The 18,183-nt window shown below is 45.6% G+C and overlaps 1 protein-coding gene across 1 annotated transcript in view; it reads left to right on the top strand.

Moving 5' to 3' along the window:
• STXBP2 (syntaxin binding protein 2) overlaps nucleotides 1–18,183 on the top strand; it is a 326,348-nt gene that overhangs the window by 117,696 nt on the left and 190,469 nt on the right. The window contains exon 5 of the mRNA XM_078682512.1: nucleotides 972–1,050. Coding sequence (XP_078538638.1) covers nucleotides 972–1,050 — 79 coding nt within the window. The remainder of the gene's footprint in view (nucleotides 1–971; nucleotides 1,051–18,183) is intronic.

Raw genomic sequence — 18,183 nt, 5'->3', positions numbered from 1 at the left:
TCCCGTGCTAAGGGAGAGCCCTGCCTGCTGCTGGACCTGGACCGCTGCCGCGATGAGTCTGGGGAGAGAAGAGCAGGGGGCTCGAGGCACATTGCCGGTGCCCGCCCCCCCAGTGAGGGAAGCCCCGCGTGTGCCTGGTGAGTGGGGGGGGGGGGTGTGTGCGCATGTGTGTCTGTGTGTGTTATCCACTTGCTGGGAATCTGGGACAGGAGATGTGCACGGCACGTGAGTGAACGTGCGCGCACACATGGTGAAATCGCCTGCGCGTGCCCATCCCCTGTCGAACATTCCCAGCAAGTGGATAACAAAAGATCTTTCGCTGGACGCAGCGCTTCGCGCTGCTAACACCAGCTCGACCTAAAAAGTCAAAAGAGCTATTAACCCCTTTAAAGCGTTGTAAATAGACCTCCCCAGTGCTGCGCTGTCCATTGGAACTAGTGCTGAATGGACGTCCAACGGTCGTGCGCAGCACTGGGGAGGTAGTGGCCGTGACGACCGTTGGCCGACGGCAGCACTTAAGGGGTTAATGATAAGGCCAGTTTCTGTCTCTTTGCATTGTTACAGATGGGACTATTTATGGCAACAGAATTCCACAAGGAACTACAGGACGGGGTATCCTAGGCTGGGTATTGGTTGGCTTGCATTTCATTTTTTACATCGGTCACAAAAGGAAAAAAGTTATTATGGATAAACATTCCAGTTGGAAAATTGTACTAGGCCTGAGCCTCTCTGTAAACCTTGCTTTCCTAGTGGCCGTGGTCTTATTTCAGCCTTATACCATTGCTTTTCATTTACAAGATGTGTGTTGCTTTTCCCAGGATGTATCTCTTACCCGGTTCACAGTATATCACAAGTTATCAAATCACTTTGGCGCACCCTATGTAGTGTAAAAATGTGCTGACTTACTCATGGCTGTTTTTTGGTGCTAACCACATCCTTTTCCCTTTTTACTTCTCCCGGTCAACCCCAAGTCCGTGCAGGCGCTGATCAACGATTTTAAGGGAATGCCAACCTTTGCTTACAAAGCAGCGCACGTCTTCTTCTTGGACAGTAAGTATGGTTTGAGTAAAACATTCTTTTTTAGGTCAAGCCCCCAGGCAAGCGCCCATGTGCTGTTGCTTGGTGACCTGTTGTCTGTTTAAAAAAAAAAAAACTCTGAAAAGGGTCTTTAGCCTGTCCATTACATACCATTGGTTGGCATCATTATCATTCTAATTGCTGCTTTCAAATTCGGCAGTACAGGCAAGGCTACATTTTCTGCGTGGCTTACATTTCTTTCAGTGGCGCATGGACAGAGGGCAGATTGATTTATGTTAATTAGTGTTTGCCCACGCTGTGACTGAGGTACTATTTCTTCTTTTGTAATTGTTATGTAGCGCTACCCGCACATTGAAGCACTTTGCAAGAGCACCAGTTACATTACACAAATTCACATTAATTTTTTCATTCATTTTTTTACATTTTTATATAGCGAGACTCTGACTCAAGCTTTACTTGAGCATCAGTTACATTACGCATGGTAAAATTATTTTTTTCATTCAATGAGGTTTGTAAACACCAACGCACAACACATCTACCAAGTTAACTGGACCCATGCTGTCTTCAGCCACTTTTGCCTTAAGAACTGGCCCTTAGCATTCTGGGACTTATAGTTTTGAATTTAGGGTTATAAGTATTAACTACAACTGCTTGTAAATCACTATTAGAGGTAAGCCACTCCCCATGCAGACCTCTCCCCATGAATTATCTGCCTTGCCCACCCCTAGGCCTCTCGCCCCATCTCTCGTCCCCATTGTTTTCTTCGTTTCACCCAGTTCCCTCCATTTCACTCAACTCCTTCCATCCACTTTTCTCTCTCCCACTTCCCTTGCTCACCAGCACTGTAAATAGCACGTTACTATTACAGAGAAGGGGGAGTTTTTGTTGCTGAGATTCAAAGCTCTTGTATTCATATTGCATTTTACAGGGATCTGTGTTCAGTTCCATGGGCCATCTCATTCCCACTGGCCTATCGGATGGGACGCTAATCATGAAGTCTAACGGATGAAAGGGGAGGAGGGGCTGCTAATGACACTGGAGGCATTCAACTTCATTATCTGTTTCGTTTTCTCTACTTGACACTGGTTATTCCCATATATCGATATTCAGCGACAAACAGAAGTTCAATGTTTCAAAACATTGTCTGAAGAGCGGAGCAGGTTTGCATTAACTGCTCACTATTTTAAATTCAAATAATCCACAGTCAGTCACGGCTGGTATGGATCGGGGGTCGCGGGAGGGAGGGTGCATGACTGGTCGGGGAGGTTGAGTAGTGGGTCGGGGAGGTTGAGTAGTGGGTCGGGGGGGAAAAGAAAAAAAATCACTTACCTCTTTGGCCAGTCCATGGCTCTCCTCCACTTCTCTTACTACTAGACTAAAACGGAAGCAGGAAGCACACAGGATACCCCTAGCCAATCACGACGCTGCTAATAGCAGCATTGTGATTGGTCTGAGCGCCGTGGTTCGTCGCTCAGACGGCGACTATGAGCCTGTGCATGTTCTCCACCCAGGCTGTAGCACAGCCCGGGTGGAGAGAATGCTTATTGCGCATGACGATTTGGCCGGCCTGAGGCTGCCGGCCAAACCTTCATGCGCACTTATGTGCTTCCCACTCCTTCCCCTGTGAGATGAGCAGCCTAGCCCGCCCCCAAAACTGCCTCAGCAGGGAGAAATAAAATGCTGACTGCGTGCTGTGATCTTTTATTTTTTAATTTTTTGCACTGCTTAAAGCAGTGGGCGATGCTCCTCCGCCTTAGCAGAGGAGCCGCCAATGTTCACAGATCAGGACTAACCCTGGGCGTAGTTTGCGAAGTAGCGCTACGCGAAACTACGCAAAGTGCACGCCGCAAATCTCTACGCAAACTGCGTAGTACCCTGTTCGTGATGATTGCACAGTGCTGGTGCTTGTCCGCACTGTGCAATCATTGAAAACGGCATCCTCCACAGTGCGAGATGTCTTTTACTGCCGCTCGAGTAGATTTTTCTCAAGGGGCAGGTTTCTCAACGCGGACTAGTAGTTTCTCATCGCAAGCGGTCGTGATCATACGTGACCATTCGCAATGAGAAACCTGACCTCCCCGCGTTGAGAAGCTCGCCGGGAGGTTTATTTTCCACGCTCGCGATCGGCAACTTGATGTTGCTGATCGCGAATGAGGAAAAAGTCTTGCCAGAATGTCATTTTGCTTGCTCGCAGTCGCCAACTTGACGTTGAGGACTGCGAGCAAGCAAAAAATGACCGCGTGTTTGCACTGTGCTACGTGCAATTCGTGTAGTGCGAAGTAGCGCAAACTTCGCGAGCGTAGCATAGTGCTTTGCCCAGGGTTAATCAGGACTACATATTGGCTTTGTGAGCGCATGCATCTATGCTGGCAAAATTACACTTTTCTCTGCAGCTAGTGGAGTACTTTTGGTAGGTAGCCATCAAAACTTTACCTAAGAAACATCTTTGTTAGAAAGGGAGATGAGGTGCATCAACAACTGGGTAAGGATTGTGGTGCAGTTGTTACCTTTCGGCTTGCGTTTTATTGCAGCTGACCTAACGAGAGATGACAAGTTGTAGCTGCGTGTCCAAGACACTCGCTCAGCTGGGTGTCATTTTGCCTCGCACGATGTCATGGCCATGTTTGGTCACTTATTTTCCACCCGTTTAAATTGTTCTTGCAAATGGCCCGATCTCTGGAGGGGGACTTTCAGTGTGAATGGCCCATCAAAAAACGCCATGAACAAATCTCCATGCCAAAGAGGGTGAACCTGTTCTGTCATACTTGGAATTTAAATCGGCTCAAAAAGGAGAAATGAACTATGAGCACAGTTATTAAAAAGATGTATAAAAAAAGGAGAAATGAAACTTAAGCCACACACTTAGTACATGCATGCACTCGGTACAGCACATCTACCTCACAAACATAACAGTACAAGGTGGCTCAGCGAGTTAAACATCGCTGCCACCTGGGATGTCATGGGCAGACCATACTTCTGAAGTGGGTACATTTAATATCTTTACATTAAGTAATGGTAGCAGTTGCTATTTACAGCACTTAGAAATGACAGGAGTGGTGCTTAACATTTTTTTTTTTTTGCTCATAGGGTCGTCTGTTTGAAGCAGCAACACTCGCCTTAGCAGCCCCTGCAAGATAAAACTAAATGCGTATTCAATGGCTAGACTTAAATTCGAGATTTCCCAACTCTGAGAGTGGTTAGGATAAGTGACCTGGGCTGTGTTTTTTCCCCTCTTCCGTGTGATTTACATTTTTGTTAAAGCCTAGTGTTATTAATCTAAAAACTCCTAGTGGTAAGGGGCATTTACCTATGTTCTTCAAATATTTATGAGCAAACAAATTGCTTCAGAAAAAGAAAACTGTATTCCGAGGATCCCACAATGTGAGGAGGCAATGGACAATTGTGATTAGTGTGCGAGTCTGCTGTCTGCACCAGTGACAATTGTGCGCCTCAGCCACAACTTCTCTTACGGATTTTAACTTAAGTGGCAAAGCAAATAGGTCTCACATAAACGAGAGCTATTGGCTTTGTCACTTTCCTTCAACCATGTTGTACAGCAGCACCGATGCTGTGTTGCATAGTTAAACGTTTTTGAAAAAAAAAAGTGTGATGACGCTTCTGTACAACGTGGCTAAAAAACATTTGATAAAGCCAGTAGCTCTTGCATTGGTGAAACCTATTGGCTTTGCCAATGCTTGTCTAATGTTCATTAGCCCACATCTTGAGTGCCCAACTTTAAATAAACAAACCTTTGATCCAAGCACAAAGATGCTACCCAACTTCTGTTCACCTAACTAAATCGCCTCCTACTGCACTTTTCAGACATAACGTAATGCCACAGTCTGTTGTCTGTGTGGATGTTAAAACCATCTGCTTGTGTAATTAGCGCTTGGAATTAATGCTAATGAAATTTATATTAGAGAATGGATGCTCATAAACGGATACTCCTGATGCTTCATGCTTTGGACGAGTTAGGCATGCAATTGTGTTGGAGAAAGTGCAAAAGCTAGAAAGTTCTTTTTCTTCAAGAACCCAAGCGCACAGTTTTTTCAAGAGTAAGTTGAATTTACCCTTCGTTAACAATACAGATTAATTGGTGAAGTTAAGAGCTCTGCTCTGTTGCCAACAGACCACATCTTCCCGAACTGCTGTTCCAGTGAGCTCTATGTTTAGTACAACGAAAAGTGGAAAAGGATTGTGTCTGGGACAGACTTCAACTCATTAAAGGAACCTAAGCATGTCTGGGTATTCAGTGCGAGTGACCAGGGGAGGCTGCAGGGCTTTGCAGAGGGGGTAGACTGCCTGGCCCTCCAGGCTGCAGTGTTAACAGAATTTTCCTTCGAGAGCGGAGGCGACAGGGAGCTGTTTCTGGTTAGGCTCTTTCCCCCACTGCTGTTTTCAAGCATCTGTTGAAGGTACCAGATGCCGTTGGAATCCATTGTCGCATGCACAGTGGAAACCGTTTCCCTTTGGGACTGTATTTTCTATGGATATAATATGCATGTCTCTGGGAGGTTGTGCTCTCTATTAATAGAAGACGTGTGGTGGCTGCTGTTTCCTGTTGCAAGGATATACCATGCCTGCATTGTGGAGCCAGTTTCTGGTGGGGGACTGGGGCTTATTGCCCATGGATGTAGATAGCGTCTTCACTATTTGCTAGTGGTGGTGTTAGTTCCTGGTGGATGCACAGTGTGTGGTGGCTGCTCTCTCTTCTTGGGGTTGTGTCCACTATTGATAAATGCAGCGTGCCTACGGTATTTTCTTGTAACAGCTGTGTGATACATTCATGCATGCTATACATATTGGAGGCTGTTTCTCGCTGATGTTGAGTGTCGCAGTTTTAGTGTTAGGATTATTTGCTTCATTGATGTATATTGTGTGGCTGCTGCTGTTTCTCCTTGGAGAATAGCAGGGTGGTGGATGTTATTTAGTTTTGGGTTTGAGTGCCCCACAAATGGATGCCTTGTAAGAACTGTTTCTTTTGAAGTTCAGGTTGCCATGTATATGTGCAGTGCATCTGCTGATATTTCTTGGGGGCGTTGTGTCCTGGGATCAGTGAATGTGTTCTGTTTTAATAGTATAGTTCATGGGCAATAAGTAGCTGGCAGGTTTTTGTGGTGATGCAGCTCTCTTGTTATACTTTAACCTTGACTGAAAACAGAGTAAATGTTTGATTTTCCACTCTTTAGTTAAGTGAGTCAAGAGTTTGGGAGGTGGCCATTTAAGCAACTGGCATGCTGCCAACATGCAAGTGAAACCTGTCCTCCTCCTTGTAAGGTCTAGGCACCTCAATGAGAGGTGAACGTTGATATCAGAGATGCAAACAGATAGTGGAATTACTGGTTCAAGTCTCAGCAGTAAAGCTCTAACTTTTGTTCCCAAGTAATTGGCACGAAGATTGTTTTTATTGCAGTATTTGTGTATATATTTGCAGTATTTGGCTGTACCCTTTTTAGGTCTCGCCCTGGAATAAGCATCCAAAGGATGCATTCCAGGGACGGAGACGTATAGTCACCTGTCTCGAGGGAAGGACGGACGAGAAGGTGCACGAGCGCAGTCCAGGCTGGATTGCTGTGCGCGAACGCGCACGTCGCCTCCTGCGCACACAGCCAGCCACCACACGCGCGCTGCTTACTTTCACTTTGCAACCCCCCCCCACCAGTCATCGGATATTTTTACACACGCACGCATGCATGCATACATACACACACACAGACACACGCGCCCGCACAGGCACACACGCACACACAGGCACACACACAGACACGCGCGCGCACATGTCCCCTCCCCCCCCTCACACCCCACTCACCGAGTTCTTTTCGTGTGTCCCTCTCTCCTTCGGCAGGCAGCGGCAGGCAGCGGGTCATCCTCAGCAGCAGGCGGGGCTCTCCACGAGCACAGGAGCCCCGCTAGCTGACACGCAAATCTTCCGGCTGACGGGCACAGGAGCGCGGGGTAGGCTCCCGTCTGCTTCCTGTCTTTTTGCGGCCCCGCCCCCGTCCCAACACAGGTTGCCTGGCTTCCTGTTCGAGCCGGGCTGCGGCGGTGAGTTTTTGCTCAGCGGGTGATAGCCCGATGGGAAGAAAGGGAGAGCCTCCAAACATAAATATTAGGGGGAGTGACAGGGGAATATATTTAGCGAGATTCGGAGGGGGATAAGTGTAAGGATAAATCGAGAGAGGGAGAGGGGTTTGTGGGGTGTAGAGAAAACGAAGATGATTAGTGATTAAAAGGGCGTGGCAGCGAAGTGTCCTCATAGACAGCAATAAAGTGGGGAGCCTTTAAGGGGGCGCGGAGAGACAAGCTGCGGCTGGGTCCAAACAGTTTTTGAAGTGACACAAAGGGCACACATGGTGTCAGCGTGGAGGAGGGGGCGCGCCAGGCGAGGGAGGGAGGGAGGGGGGAGGCTGTCTCCAAACAGGCTCCTGTTTCAACAAGTGTCTCTTTCCCGAGAAGGCGACCGGGAAAGAGGGTCTATTCTCAGAAGAGCCCCCCATATTTGAATTTACTTGTTAAGGGGTTCACTGCCCCCTCCCCCAGAGTCCTATTCCTGCGGGTCGGCGCCCTCTAACTCCAACAAGGATGGGGAAATCGGTGAGTACCGTGTGTGTGAGTGTTTCATGGAATTTCTTCTAACTGTTAAAACGCGATTCTGGTTGTGTTATTAAAAATGATGGCACTACCGGAAATAGCAAAGACTGGCCGCCGTCTGTCCGAATGACCTGGAGAGTTCTTCGATTTCGGTGGCACCGCTCGGTCGCGGGTTCAAATCGAGGTCGGGCCGACTCAGCCTGTCATCCTGCCGGGGCCGGATACATGTCTTCTCTAAAGTTGGTATTGAGCAAGGCCAAGGTATATAGATGGTTAAGCTCTAAACTGTACTCACAGGAGGCATCAGCGTTTGATGTCACGTCCCAAGACAACACTAGCTCTATTTATTTTAGCTGATAATAAATAGTTTTTATATAGTGCTTCGTAGCACACTTTTGGCATTTGTAAGCGCTGTAAACAACGTCCTGCTACCATCCAGGCGGATTGTGCTTAATTGATCAGCCTCAGAAGGAGGGAAGGCTGAAATGGACTCGCCAGGATTCGAATTTGTGTCCAACCAATCTTCAGCGACTTTATAGTTATGGAAATTGTTCCTTGTGCCCTCCAGGGCCGTGATCTCTCTATAATCCTCAGGGGAATGGTGAGGCTGCGGAGACACTTACACCCACCCCACCCCCCACATGTACATGTGTACTGGATTTTTTACTTGGGTGGATGTTACCGCAAATAGTTATGTGTTCAGTTTGCATTTGAACTTAAGGTGCGTCTCAAAAATATTCTTAAAAAATACACATCACCTAACTGTACGCTCTAGTGACATTCTTTGTTCGAATTACATCTTATGGGTTCTTCTGGCATATTTGAGTGGGAAAAAAACTGAACATGTATTCAGCATTTCGGAAAAAAGTGACCTACCTTGTATTGGGTTTATATGTCCCTTTTAATAAAAACAAAACGTAACTACTGCAAAAAAAAAATAGCCAATGCCATTTACAATACTAAAAGCTCAAACTTAGCCTAATGCGAGACCTATTGCATTGCAAATGCTTGTTTAATAAAATGAGAGTACAATCCTTATCCAGAAACTTCTTGACGACGATAAAAAAATTTACACTGAGCATCTGGCTGGCCCCTTAGTGACCATGTTTGCAAAGCCTCAAGCCTTGCAGCCCATGCAAGCTTGCATCAAATCCATTGGGCTACCAAACATAGAAGAAATCAAGTAAACATATTGTATAGCGAAACAATGATTAACTTCTAAAAGCAAAGCTCCATTGGTTTGCTTGGTCTTGAGATGTTCTCTTGGTACCTTCAGAGTGCCAGTAGGTCACTTACCCTCTGAAGACGGCAGTGGAAGTTTGTATATTATATTTTTTATGTACAACATGGCTGTAAGATAATTTATATTGCAATTTTCCGAATGTGCCCCCCTTCTTGTTAACAGTGAGACAAAGTTTGGTATTTATTGCTGAATTTGTGACAGTTTCAGGAAAGGGCTGTAAGGTGGGGAACATTTTGGAAGGTACAAATCTCCAGTAATTAGCTCCCAAAATTAATACAAATTTGTGTTTCTAAAGCCTACCTGACTGGTTCCATTGCTGGGTCCATTGCTGCTGCATAGCCTCCGCTGCGGCCATGAGGGGAACGGCTTGATTTCTCTTTTTCTTGGCCGTGAGGGGAACGGCCCGACAAGACTTCATCTCTCACAGGCCCCTGCAATCACGTCACCGCGCCGGAGTGCACGATAAAATCTCAGCGGCCATCTGGCAGTGCGGGCCGCGCGCGGGCGTGCCCGGGCCGCGTCCGCACCCAGGCGAAGCCCGGGCCGCGTCCGCACCCAGGCGAAGCCCGGGCCGCGTCCGCACCCAGGCGAAGCCCGGGACGCGCTCCGCACCCAGGCGAAGCCCGGGCCAAGGGTGGGCCCATCTGCGCCCATTAGAGGCCGGGCTGGGCCATTTCTCTTGGCCGTCGTTTTTTGAGCTGTTGGCCAACCTGCATGTTGATACTTGAATAGCCAGTCACTAAGACCTTGCACCCGCGGAAAAAGGTAGGCTTGCACCTACACCTATCATACAGATACTGTACGGATGCACAACTCAAGCACTGGTATTTGAAGCCCTTGATAGGGAGGAAGCTTCCCTGGACTAGTGCTGGACATATATCACGAACAAGAGGCATTACCCTGTGCCTACTGTTTTTTCATACTCACTGTTGAAATGTATTTTATTTATGTTTATATTTGTCTCAGTATAGTATTGGTACCACTTTAAAGTTATGGGGAGGCGAGAGGCTCAGATGGGGTCTGCTGGGGTTAAATTAGAGGTTAGTTGCTCTTCCACGGTCACCACAATGGACTCCTTTTTGCACAGAGCAGCTGCCGTCCTCGATAAAGAAATTGAATTAGTGAATAGGCGTCTTTCCAGATCACCCCCTAACTGTCTGCATCCACCTTTACTTAGATCTAGTGTGCCCCTGGTTGAATCTTCACCTGCCTGTTCCAACAACTGCCAGGGGTCGCCTGCAGCTTCCGTTATTACTGAAGGGTTAGGTCCTGTATATGAAGCTCCCTCTCCTGCTCCTTCCCCGATCCCGCATAGATCCCTCTCCCCAGTTATAATAATTGAAAGAAGAGAAAGTTCTCCAGTATTACATCTTTCATAGATTCACATGCTTGTATCTTCCCCGTCCTCATGGTGGGAGTCTCACGGTAACAGAATGACCAAAGCAGTATCATAGAGAAGAAAAACTGCATAGAAAAGCCCATATGGACTGTAGTATTTGGTAACCAGACCTCCTCATTGTTTGGTCCAAACGTCAGCCAATCGGCATTGCTGCCCTGCCCTCACAATCCCCAGCAGAAGCTTCCTGCCTCAGATTTCCAACCGCCTTCGTGTGAGAAAGGAGTCTCCCTGAGCTCTGCTCAGTTTTGCTGTTCCTGAGTGAACTATTGACCTTTTCTTTCAACTATCTTTTCATCTGGATTAAGGTATTGTGTGTACCTTTATTTTCATAATGGCTGAAAGCTCTAAAAAGAGGCTATTCAGGCCTTGCAGATCCTGTGGGAAGGCTAGACTTTTCTCTGAAGATCCTCACAAGGACTGCTTATATTGCCTTCATCCTAAGCATGTGGCCAAGGATTGTAAATATTGTAGAACCTTCTCTGCTAAAACTCTGAGAGACAGAGAGGCTCGTTTGCTGTTGTGGCTTCAAAAGAAGAAGGCCGCATCAGACTCAGATTCAGAGGAGGAATCTTCTAAATTGGCTCAAAAGAAGAGAAAGGCCTCGCATTCTGAGGAGAGGGTGGAGTCTAAAAAGGTTAAATCTAAGGAGAAGGTGGCGTCATCTCTTCCTCTTACTCCCCTCAAGAAGCAGTCAGGTCAGAAAGGGGCAGGATCTGCTCCGTCGACCAGTTCCCTGGTTTCTTCTGCGAAATCTGTGGTAATTTCTTCAGCCCCGTCGACGAATGCACCGTCGACGACGGCGGCTCCGTCGACGACAGGAGTTAAGGCGTCGACGACCACCACGTCGACGAGTATATCAACCCCGTTGACGAAGAACCCGTCGACGACGAAGACGTCGACGACTCCGTCGACGGCGGCCCCGTCGACGAAGCCTTTGGTGACGACGGCTATGTCGTCGACGACACAGTCGACGACGACTGTAATTTCAAAGGCTTTTAAATCGCCACAGTCAAAGACTATGATCTCGATTCGATCTTTTCAGTCGTCGAGGGGATCGGTGACTATAAGCAAATCTGCAGAATTCACGGCGTGGACGCAGATTTCGCCTCTACCACCATCTTCTTTACTAGAGCAGGATTCAGAAGGAGAGGAGTCGTCAGGTGCGGCCTACAGCCCTTCACAGCTCAAAATAAAGAGCCAGGACACAGACGAGGAGGAGGTGTTTTCCTTCAAGGAGAGAGCTCAATCTACGAGATATGAATCTTTCCAGGAAACATGTAATTATAAGGAGGATGACGAACAACAAGAGGAGTCGCGAGAAGACTCGCGAGAAGAGTCTGTCTCCATACCTACTTCTCTTGTCTCGGACCTGAGGTTCATGATTAATGACTACTATCGTCGTTTTCCAGAGGCAAATGCGCCTCCGTCATCTACGCCGGTAGTTACATCGCAGCCTCCGAAGACTCAATCTACTCCTCAGGAGCAGGTGGTGAGGTCACCACCAGTGATAACAATCAGGGACGATTTGAAAGAGTCTGATGAGGATGAACAGCCTGAGGAAGGCGAACTTGTACAAGATTCTACAGGACAGGAGTGGAATGAGTACATTTTGCCGTCGGCTCCTTCACCTATTCCGCCGCCAACCACTTCTCCTCTTCAGGACATTGGAGGTTTCCATGACATTCTGGAGAAAGCGGCTAAACGGTTTGATTTGGATATGGAGGTTAAAGAAACTGAATGTTTCTTATATGACTTCAAAGATGATGCCAGGAAATCTGCTCGTTCAATTCCGATTATCCCTCACGTTTGGGAAGAAGGCCTGAAAATTCTTAAGACACCAGCTTCTATCGCGGTTTCGGTTCTGTCGTGTATTTCTATAGGTTCTGAATCGATCCCCCTATTCCTGACCCTATTCTGGTTAAACTACCTAGCTAGTTAACTAACAGTCAGCCCATGAGGCAAGAAAACCCCCATGATGCAGATACCGTTATCTGACGCAGTCACACTACGGCACAGGAACGTGTTATCTGATTAGGTCATAACGCTTGAGATCTAATTAGACAAGCGACATTCCTCCAGCCCCTGATAAGGCATACGACGTTCTCATAACAAATCAAACCTATGACAACCTGGATAATCCGTGCGGCCATTGTTTTGATTTCACAGAGAACTTTAGTAAAGAATGTGCTAACGAGCAAGTCGTATGACATCTTTATTGACGTACCTATGTCCATCCTTACGTCAATCCCGGCACCTTTAAGGTATAAATATTGCCGACCTTGCCCTATGCAAACACACGCGTGGTGACAAGACGGAGCAGCCATACTTGCCGAAGCCGAGAGCAGAAGCAGACCCCGCAGGCAACAGCCCCGCCTTCCTGACGCGCTGAGAGACGCGCTGCTATCTCAAGCCGAGAGACCCAGCACCGGCGCTTCCGGGTAGCCCTCGCAGGCAGCCTGGAATATCGAGAGCAGAGAAAGAGATACCATTCCTCATTCATCCTAAATTCCAGTTACAGAACTGAATAACCCCTCACAGAGAATTCTTTAGTTATTCACTTGGCAAAAACAAACTTAACTTAAACTGTAACTTTCTATTCCCGCCCACGCATTAGACTTAGGTCAGGTACACGGGGTAGGCGTATTTAGAAACACCAGTTGAGTACGTTTAGTCAAATGTATATGTGTATGTAAATATATTTTAATCATTTTAAACATCATATGGCTCAGAAACCATATCAATGTTTTTACAGTATTATTTTATACTATTGCTTCTAATGTATGCACTTTACTTAACAATAAGTATTGCAATAATATCGATCCATTTCTCTTGTACGAGAAAAGAGACTGATCAATAAATAACATCTTTTATTGAACACGCCCGTCTCTTCCTTTTCTCTACATTCTGATGAGACTAAGAATGCACGTACTGACTGAGTAAAATAATTGCCTTGTGCTCACACGACTCTTGAGATTGACTCTTGATTAGGGGAGAGCAAAGTTGTCATGTTCTATGGTTGTCAGAAACTAAATCCCTTCTTGTCTAATCAGGGGAGTTAATCCTTCCTTGAACATTCGAGAAAGTTTCTAGCGAACTCTGAGCTTAGCTGGCAAACCCAAAAATTAAGTCTAGTATCGACAGTAGTAGACCTAGTTAACGTCTGGTCTAGGCCTTTACTGCTGTAGGTACTATTCCAATGCGCAGAGCCTATTGGGAAAATAGGAACTACACTACATGGCGCCCAACGTGTTATTGGAAAGGGCTATAAAACTAACGTAAGACATTTAGAGTAACTCAGTCGTGCTTTCTCACTCAGACCCCTTTTCCCAAATACTCCAAAGACGTCTGGAGTGGGTGAAAGGTTATTATATCCTCCAAAACCTCGCAGGAGGGAACTCCTATGTATGGTTCTTGGTCTAGTCAACGTTGAAGGATAAAACAGTTCCAGAATATTGTGCATCTAATCTCTGTTTCCATAAAGAAACCTGATCTGCAAACAAACATAATACCATCCTGTCAGTAAAATGGGAGACAGTGATGGAGAAAGAGAGGCAATTAGATTAGCTACTGAAATAGCAGATGCTGATGCTACCATGCAAGCAGCAGACGCGGATATAATACTCATTCCGGTCATTAAAAGGAGATCTATAACCTTAAAACTTATAGAAAATGGACTGACACCTAGAGGTGGCACAGTCATATTCGTAATTGAGGCACACGAATATCGGCAGACAGAGGTATACTATACATGGATACATTTTCCAGCAGCAAATGCTGTAACAAAGTACTTCCACTATTACAAAGTAGAGGAACCTCCTAATGAGTACACTCCTTTCGAGGAGGTGGAAGTACCACTCAAATTCCAAGAGCATTTGCTCTTATTTGATGGCGCCCTAATACATAACAATCACATTACAAGGCTCGGTCCTTTAGGTAGACCAGGAGCAACGTGGCCGGTCTTAGCCGGATACACACCACACCCAGACATCGAAGGAATGTCTACAGGAGAGCTGTTAATACAGCTAAAACAATTACTAAAAATTCATAGACAATTAGTTCAGTATGTAATGCGGACTTCAACAATTCAGCCAGCGATTAAACTTCCACAGCTGACCCCTCACCAGGGGAACACAAATAAAATTACACCACAGAACATCCAATCCTGCCTAGGTAAAGTTCCAGCTAAACGGGAACAGATACCATTCTGGTTGGCACAGAAAATTACCCAAATAGAGGCGGTGTTTCCTGACACCACCCCGCTGGAAAAACACAGGATTCTGACTATATGTCTCCCAATGGGAATCGCACCACACATTGAGGACTGTGACACTTGGGGTACAGTCTTTGCTTCCATCTATACAAAAACGCACGGTGTTCCATCCATTTCGGTAATACCAGATGTGCTAAAACAAATTCAAGATGAATACGGTCCAGAACCTGCTTTAACTCTTGGTATGAAATTACTGAAAGACTTCAAGCAGGTCTCGGCTATATTATTAGCCAACATAAAAGGTGAAGCAGCAAACGTGGCGATCCGCCAGAGGTTAAAAGAGACCGATATAGCAGACCAACCAGCTGAAATTGCCAGAATCATAGAAAAATCCTATGAAGAACTAGGCAGAGATAGTCTAGGTGGAATACCAGTAAAACCGCAACTGACTACAAGTCCAGAAAAAATATTTTTTAATAATAATAATAATTCACCAAAAAAGAACTGGGATGGAAACAAACAATCCAATCCTAAAGAAATTCCAGTCCAGAGGAAGGTCTCCTAGGCGAAGAGAGAAATCTCCAAACCCGAGACAAAGGTCACCCCAGAGTGACCCCTCTGGGAATAGATATAACCTTAGAAATAGGGATAATATTAAAAATCCTGATAGATATCAAGACATTGATACACGTCCCTCTCAATCTTTTCAGAATTCCTCGCAGAAATCGGAAAGAAGAGGACGATCAGAAGAGCACGCCAAGTCCAAAGACAAGGAACCTGCTCAACTGAAAAAGAAATCACAATTTCCAAAAAAGAAGGTAGCCAGTATCAAGGTAGTTAACAATGCCGAGAATACTGAGGACACAACTGAAAAACGGAGAGTGGGCTCAGACAATGCTAGACAGCGCAGCAGAGGTGAGCATAGCTCGCAAAGTCCTTATGAATCATCTGGAGACAGTGGACACGAATGAATACCTTCAAGTGGAAACTGCAGACACCAGAGTTAGCAAGCCCCACAAGATATACGAGATAACATTACGTATAGAGGGAGATAAGACTAGGAAAATAAGGGGACTATTTTGGGATAACCTCTCAAAGGGTTATGACATCCTTCTAGCTGAAAAAGACTGGCCACCAGAGTTTGTCAGGGAGTGCCCTCATGGCGAAGAAGTAATTATGCCTGCCTTCTCGAATCAAATACCGATTCATAAAAAATATACACTTGCTAGAAAGTGGGCAGTGGCCTTAGCACCTGCTTTATATAAAAATCATGTAGGATGGGATGAGGATTCTCCTCCTCACAAAGTCCAGTTAAAATCACAACCAACTGCACAAAGGCAGTACCCAATTAAGCAAGAAGCTAAAAAACAAGTAAATGAAATACTAGATCAGCTAGAATACCAGGGGGTGATTGAAACTTGCACCTCACAAATGAACAATCCTTTGTTTCCGGTCGCCAAACCAGACAACTCATATCGTCTAGTTTTGGATTACCGACACCTTAACACATGTTGCAAAACCTTTGCAGTGCAAAACTCACACAGTGCTGCACTAATGAATAACATAGTGCGCAAAAAATACAAAACAACCTTGGACATCTCCAATGGCTTCTTTTGTCAAAACATAGCACCAGAGAGCAGATATTTAACAGCTTTCTCAGTAAATGGCACTCAAAAACAATTCTGTCGGTTAGCCCAGGGGTACAAGAACAGCCCGGGGGTATTCTCAGCGAGAGTAACAGAATTACTACAACTATATGATGATGAAGCATTATCTTATGTCGATGACATTTACTTAACAGATGATGACTTGGAGACTCACTTGAAAAGAGTGAACACCATAATACTTGGTTTCGCTGCAGAGGGTTACAAATTCAACTTCAAAAAGTCCAGAATTGCCCATCTGACGGTCCTATTCTTAGGATATGAGTTATCAAGTGAAGGCAAAAGCCTGGCAGACAATTTCCTAGAGAAATGTGCCGTAATCCAAGCTCCTAAAACACTAAAAAACCTACAGTCAATTCTAGGCTTCCTAAATTTCGGAAGAACATATATTGCAAATTACGCAGAAAGGGTCAAACCCCTTTATGATCTAATTAAACCAGACTTTAAAAGATCCAGTTGGACTCAAGCACACACAGAAATTTTGAGATCCTTACAAACAGACATGCTAATTAAAACAAAATTAGAAACCCGTGATAATACACGCAACCTTGTGATCCGAGTCATCCCAGGGAGATGCGGATTCACATACCTAACCTCTAATGAGGGAGATAAGGTACCAATTGCATTCAAATCACATTTGTACACAAAAGCTGAACAGAGATTCAACAACAAAGGAAAAATTGTTCAAGCAGTTCAAACCGCAATAGCTAGAGAAAAAGACATAGCTGACGGTAGACATATCACAGTCAGAACAGCTGAATCAGCCTTTGAGGCATTAACAACACCGTGTAATTTACCAACAACAACATTGGATCCAGAATGGTTACAATGGGTAAATTCAATCACAACGGACAAAGTATATTACTTCTTTGATCCAGAACTAGAAGAATTGGAAAATCTAAAATATGAAAAGACGTATCCTCTGCCAATCGACATTCTGCCTCTACGACATTACGCCTGTGTAATCTATACAGACGGACATGCTCAACCCTCCGTTTGGGGGGAACAAGCATACAACCCCACATGTGAGATTACAAAAGAAGTGTGGCGCGGAGGTAAACTAAGACCTCTATTAACAAAGACACACTCAGTAGAAACCAATTCAGAACAACAAACTGAAATATTAGCTTTGAAAATGGCGCTAGATAATGCGGATCGCGAATTCCCGACACTTATAGTGTCAGATTCATATTACTGCGTCAAAGCATATAACAAGGATTTGCAGACATGGATTCAGAACGGTTACAAAGATGACACAGATGCACCAATAAAGCAGAGACTGCTCTGGGAACAAGTAGCTCTTTTGAAAAAAGAACTACCAAAGACTCACGTGACACACTCACTGAGTCACCAGCGTGATGGCGTTCACGTTGTAGGGAATTCATTGGCTGAAACAGCCGCAGCGGCAGCCAGTAAACAGGCTCCCGTAGATCGAAAAAAGCGTACATTAAAATACATTGACGGCGAAACATTGCTGGCGGTGAAAACGTCATCAAAAGGCGACTGCTCAGCGTTACCGATCAATTATCCACTCAATTATACATACATAATCGATGCAAACTCCGTCCCTTTTGCTCGAATCCCTGGAGTGGGGGATAGAGTGATTCCAAACATGGACAGGAGAAACTTGTTAATCGCAGACGCACACATGGGCGAGGGTCACAGACACCTTAAATTAAAAGATTCTCTGGAAGAATTACAATCACGGTACTGGTGGCCAGGCATGAGCCTGCACTACACCATGTTTGTAAAAAACTGCCCAAACTGCAACAGAGATCGCAGTGGGGAGAGAAGCAGTTTAATACCTCGTCGTATCAAGGCAGATAATATTACCAGCAAAAAGAATGGCTTGCGATTAACATATACAGGCTAGTTCCACTTATAATGTAGATCCACAGCACTCGGCTGACGTCCGGACTGTTATACAAGATTTGCGAGTCTAAATGGCATATACGCTAAGAGCATGCTACGTTCGACCATTTCTTTCACTCAAGCAAACCAGCCTGGGGGGGAAACATGGCCAAATGAGCACAGCCCA

Source organism: Lissotriton helveticus, chromosome 1_1, assembly GCF_964261635.1.
Source record: "Lissotriton helveticus chromosome 1_1, aLisHel1.1, whole genome shotgun sequence".
Taxonomy (NCBI): Eukaryota; Metazoa; Chordata; class Amphibia; order Caudata; family Salamandridae; genus Lissotriton; species Lissotriton helveticus.
This window is presented reverse-complemented; position numbering and strand designations above follow the sequence as displayed.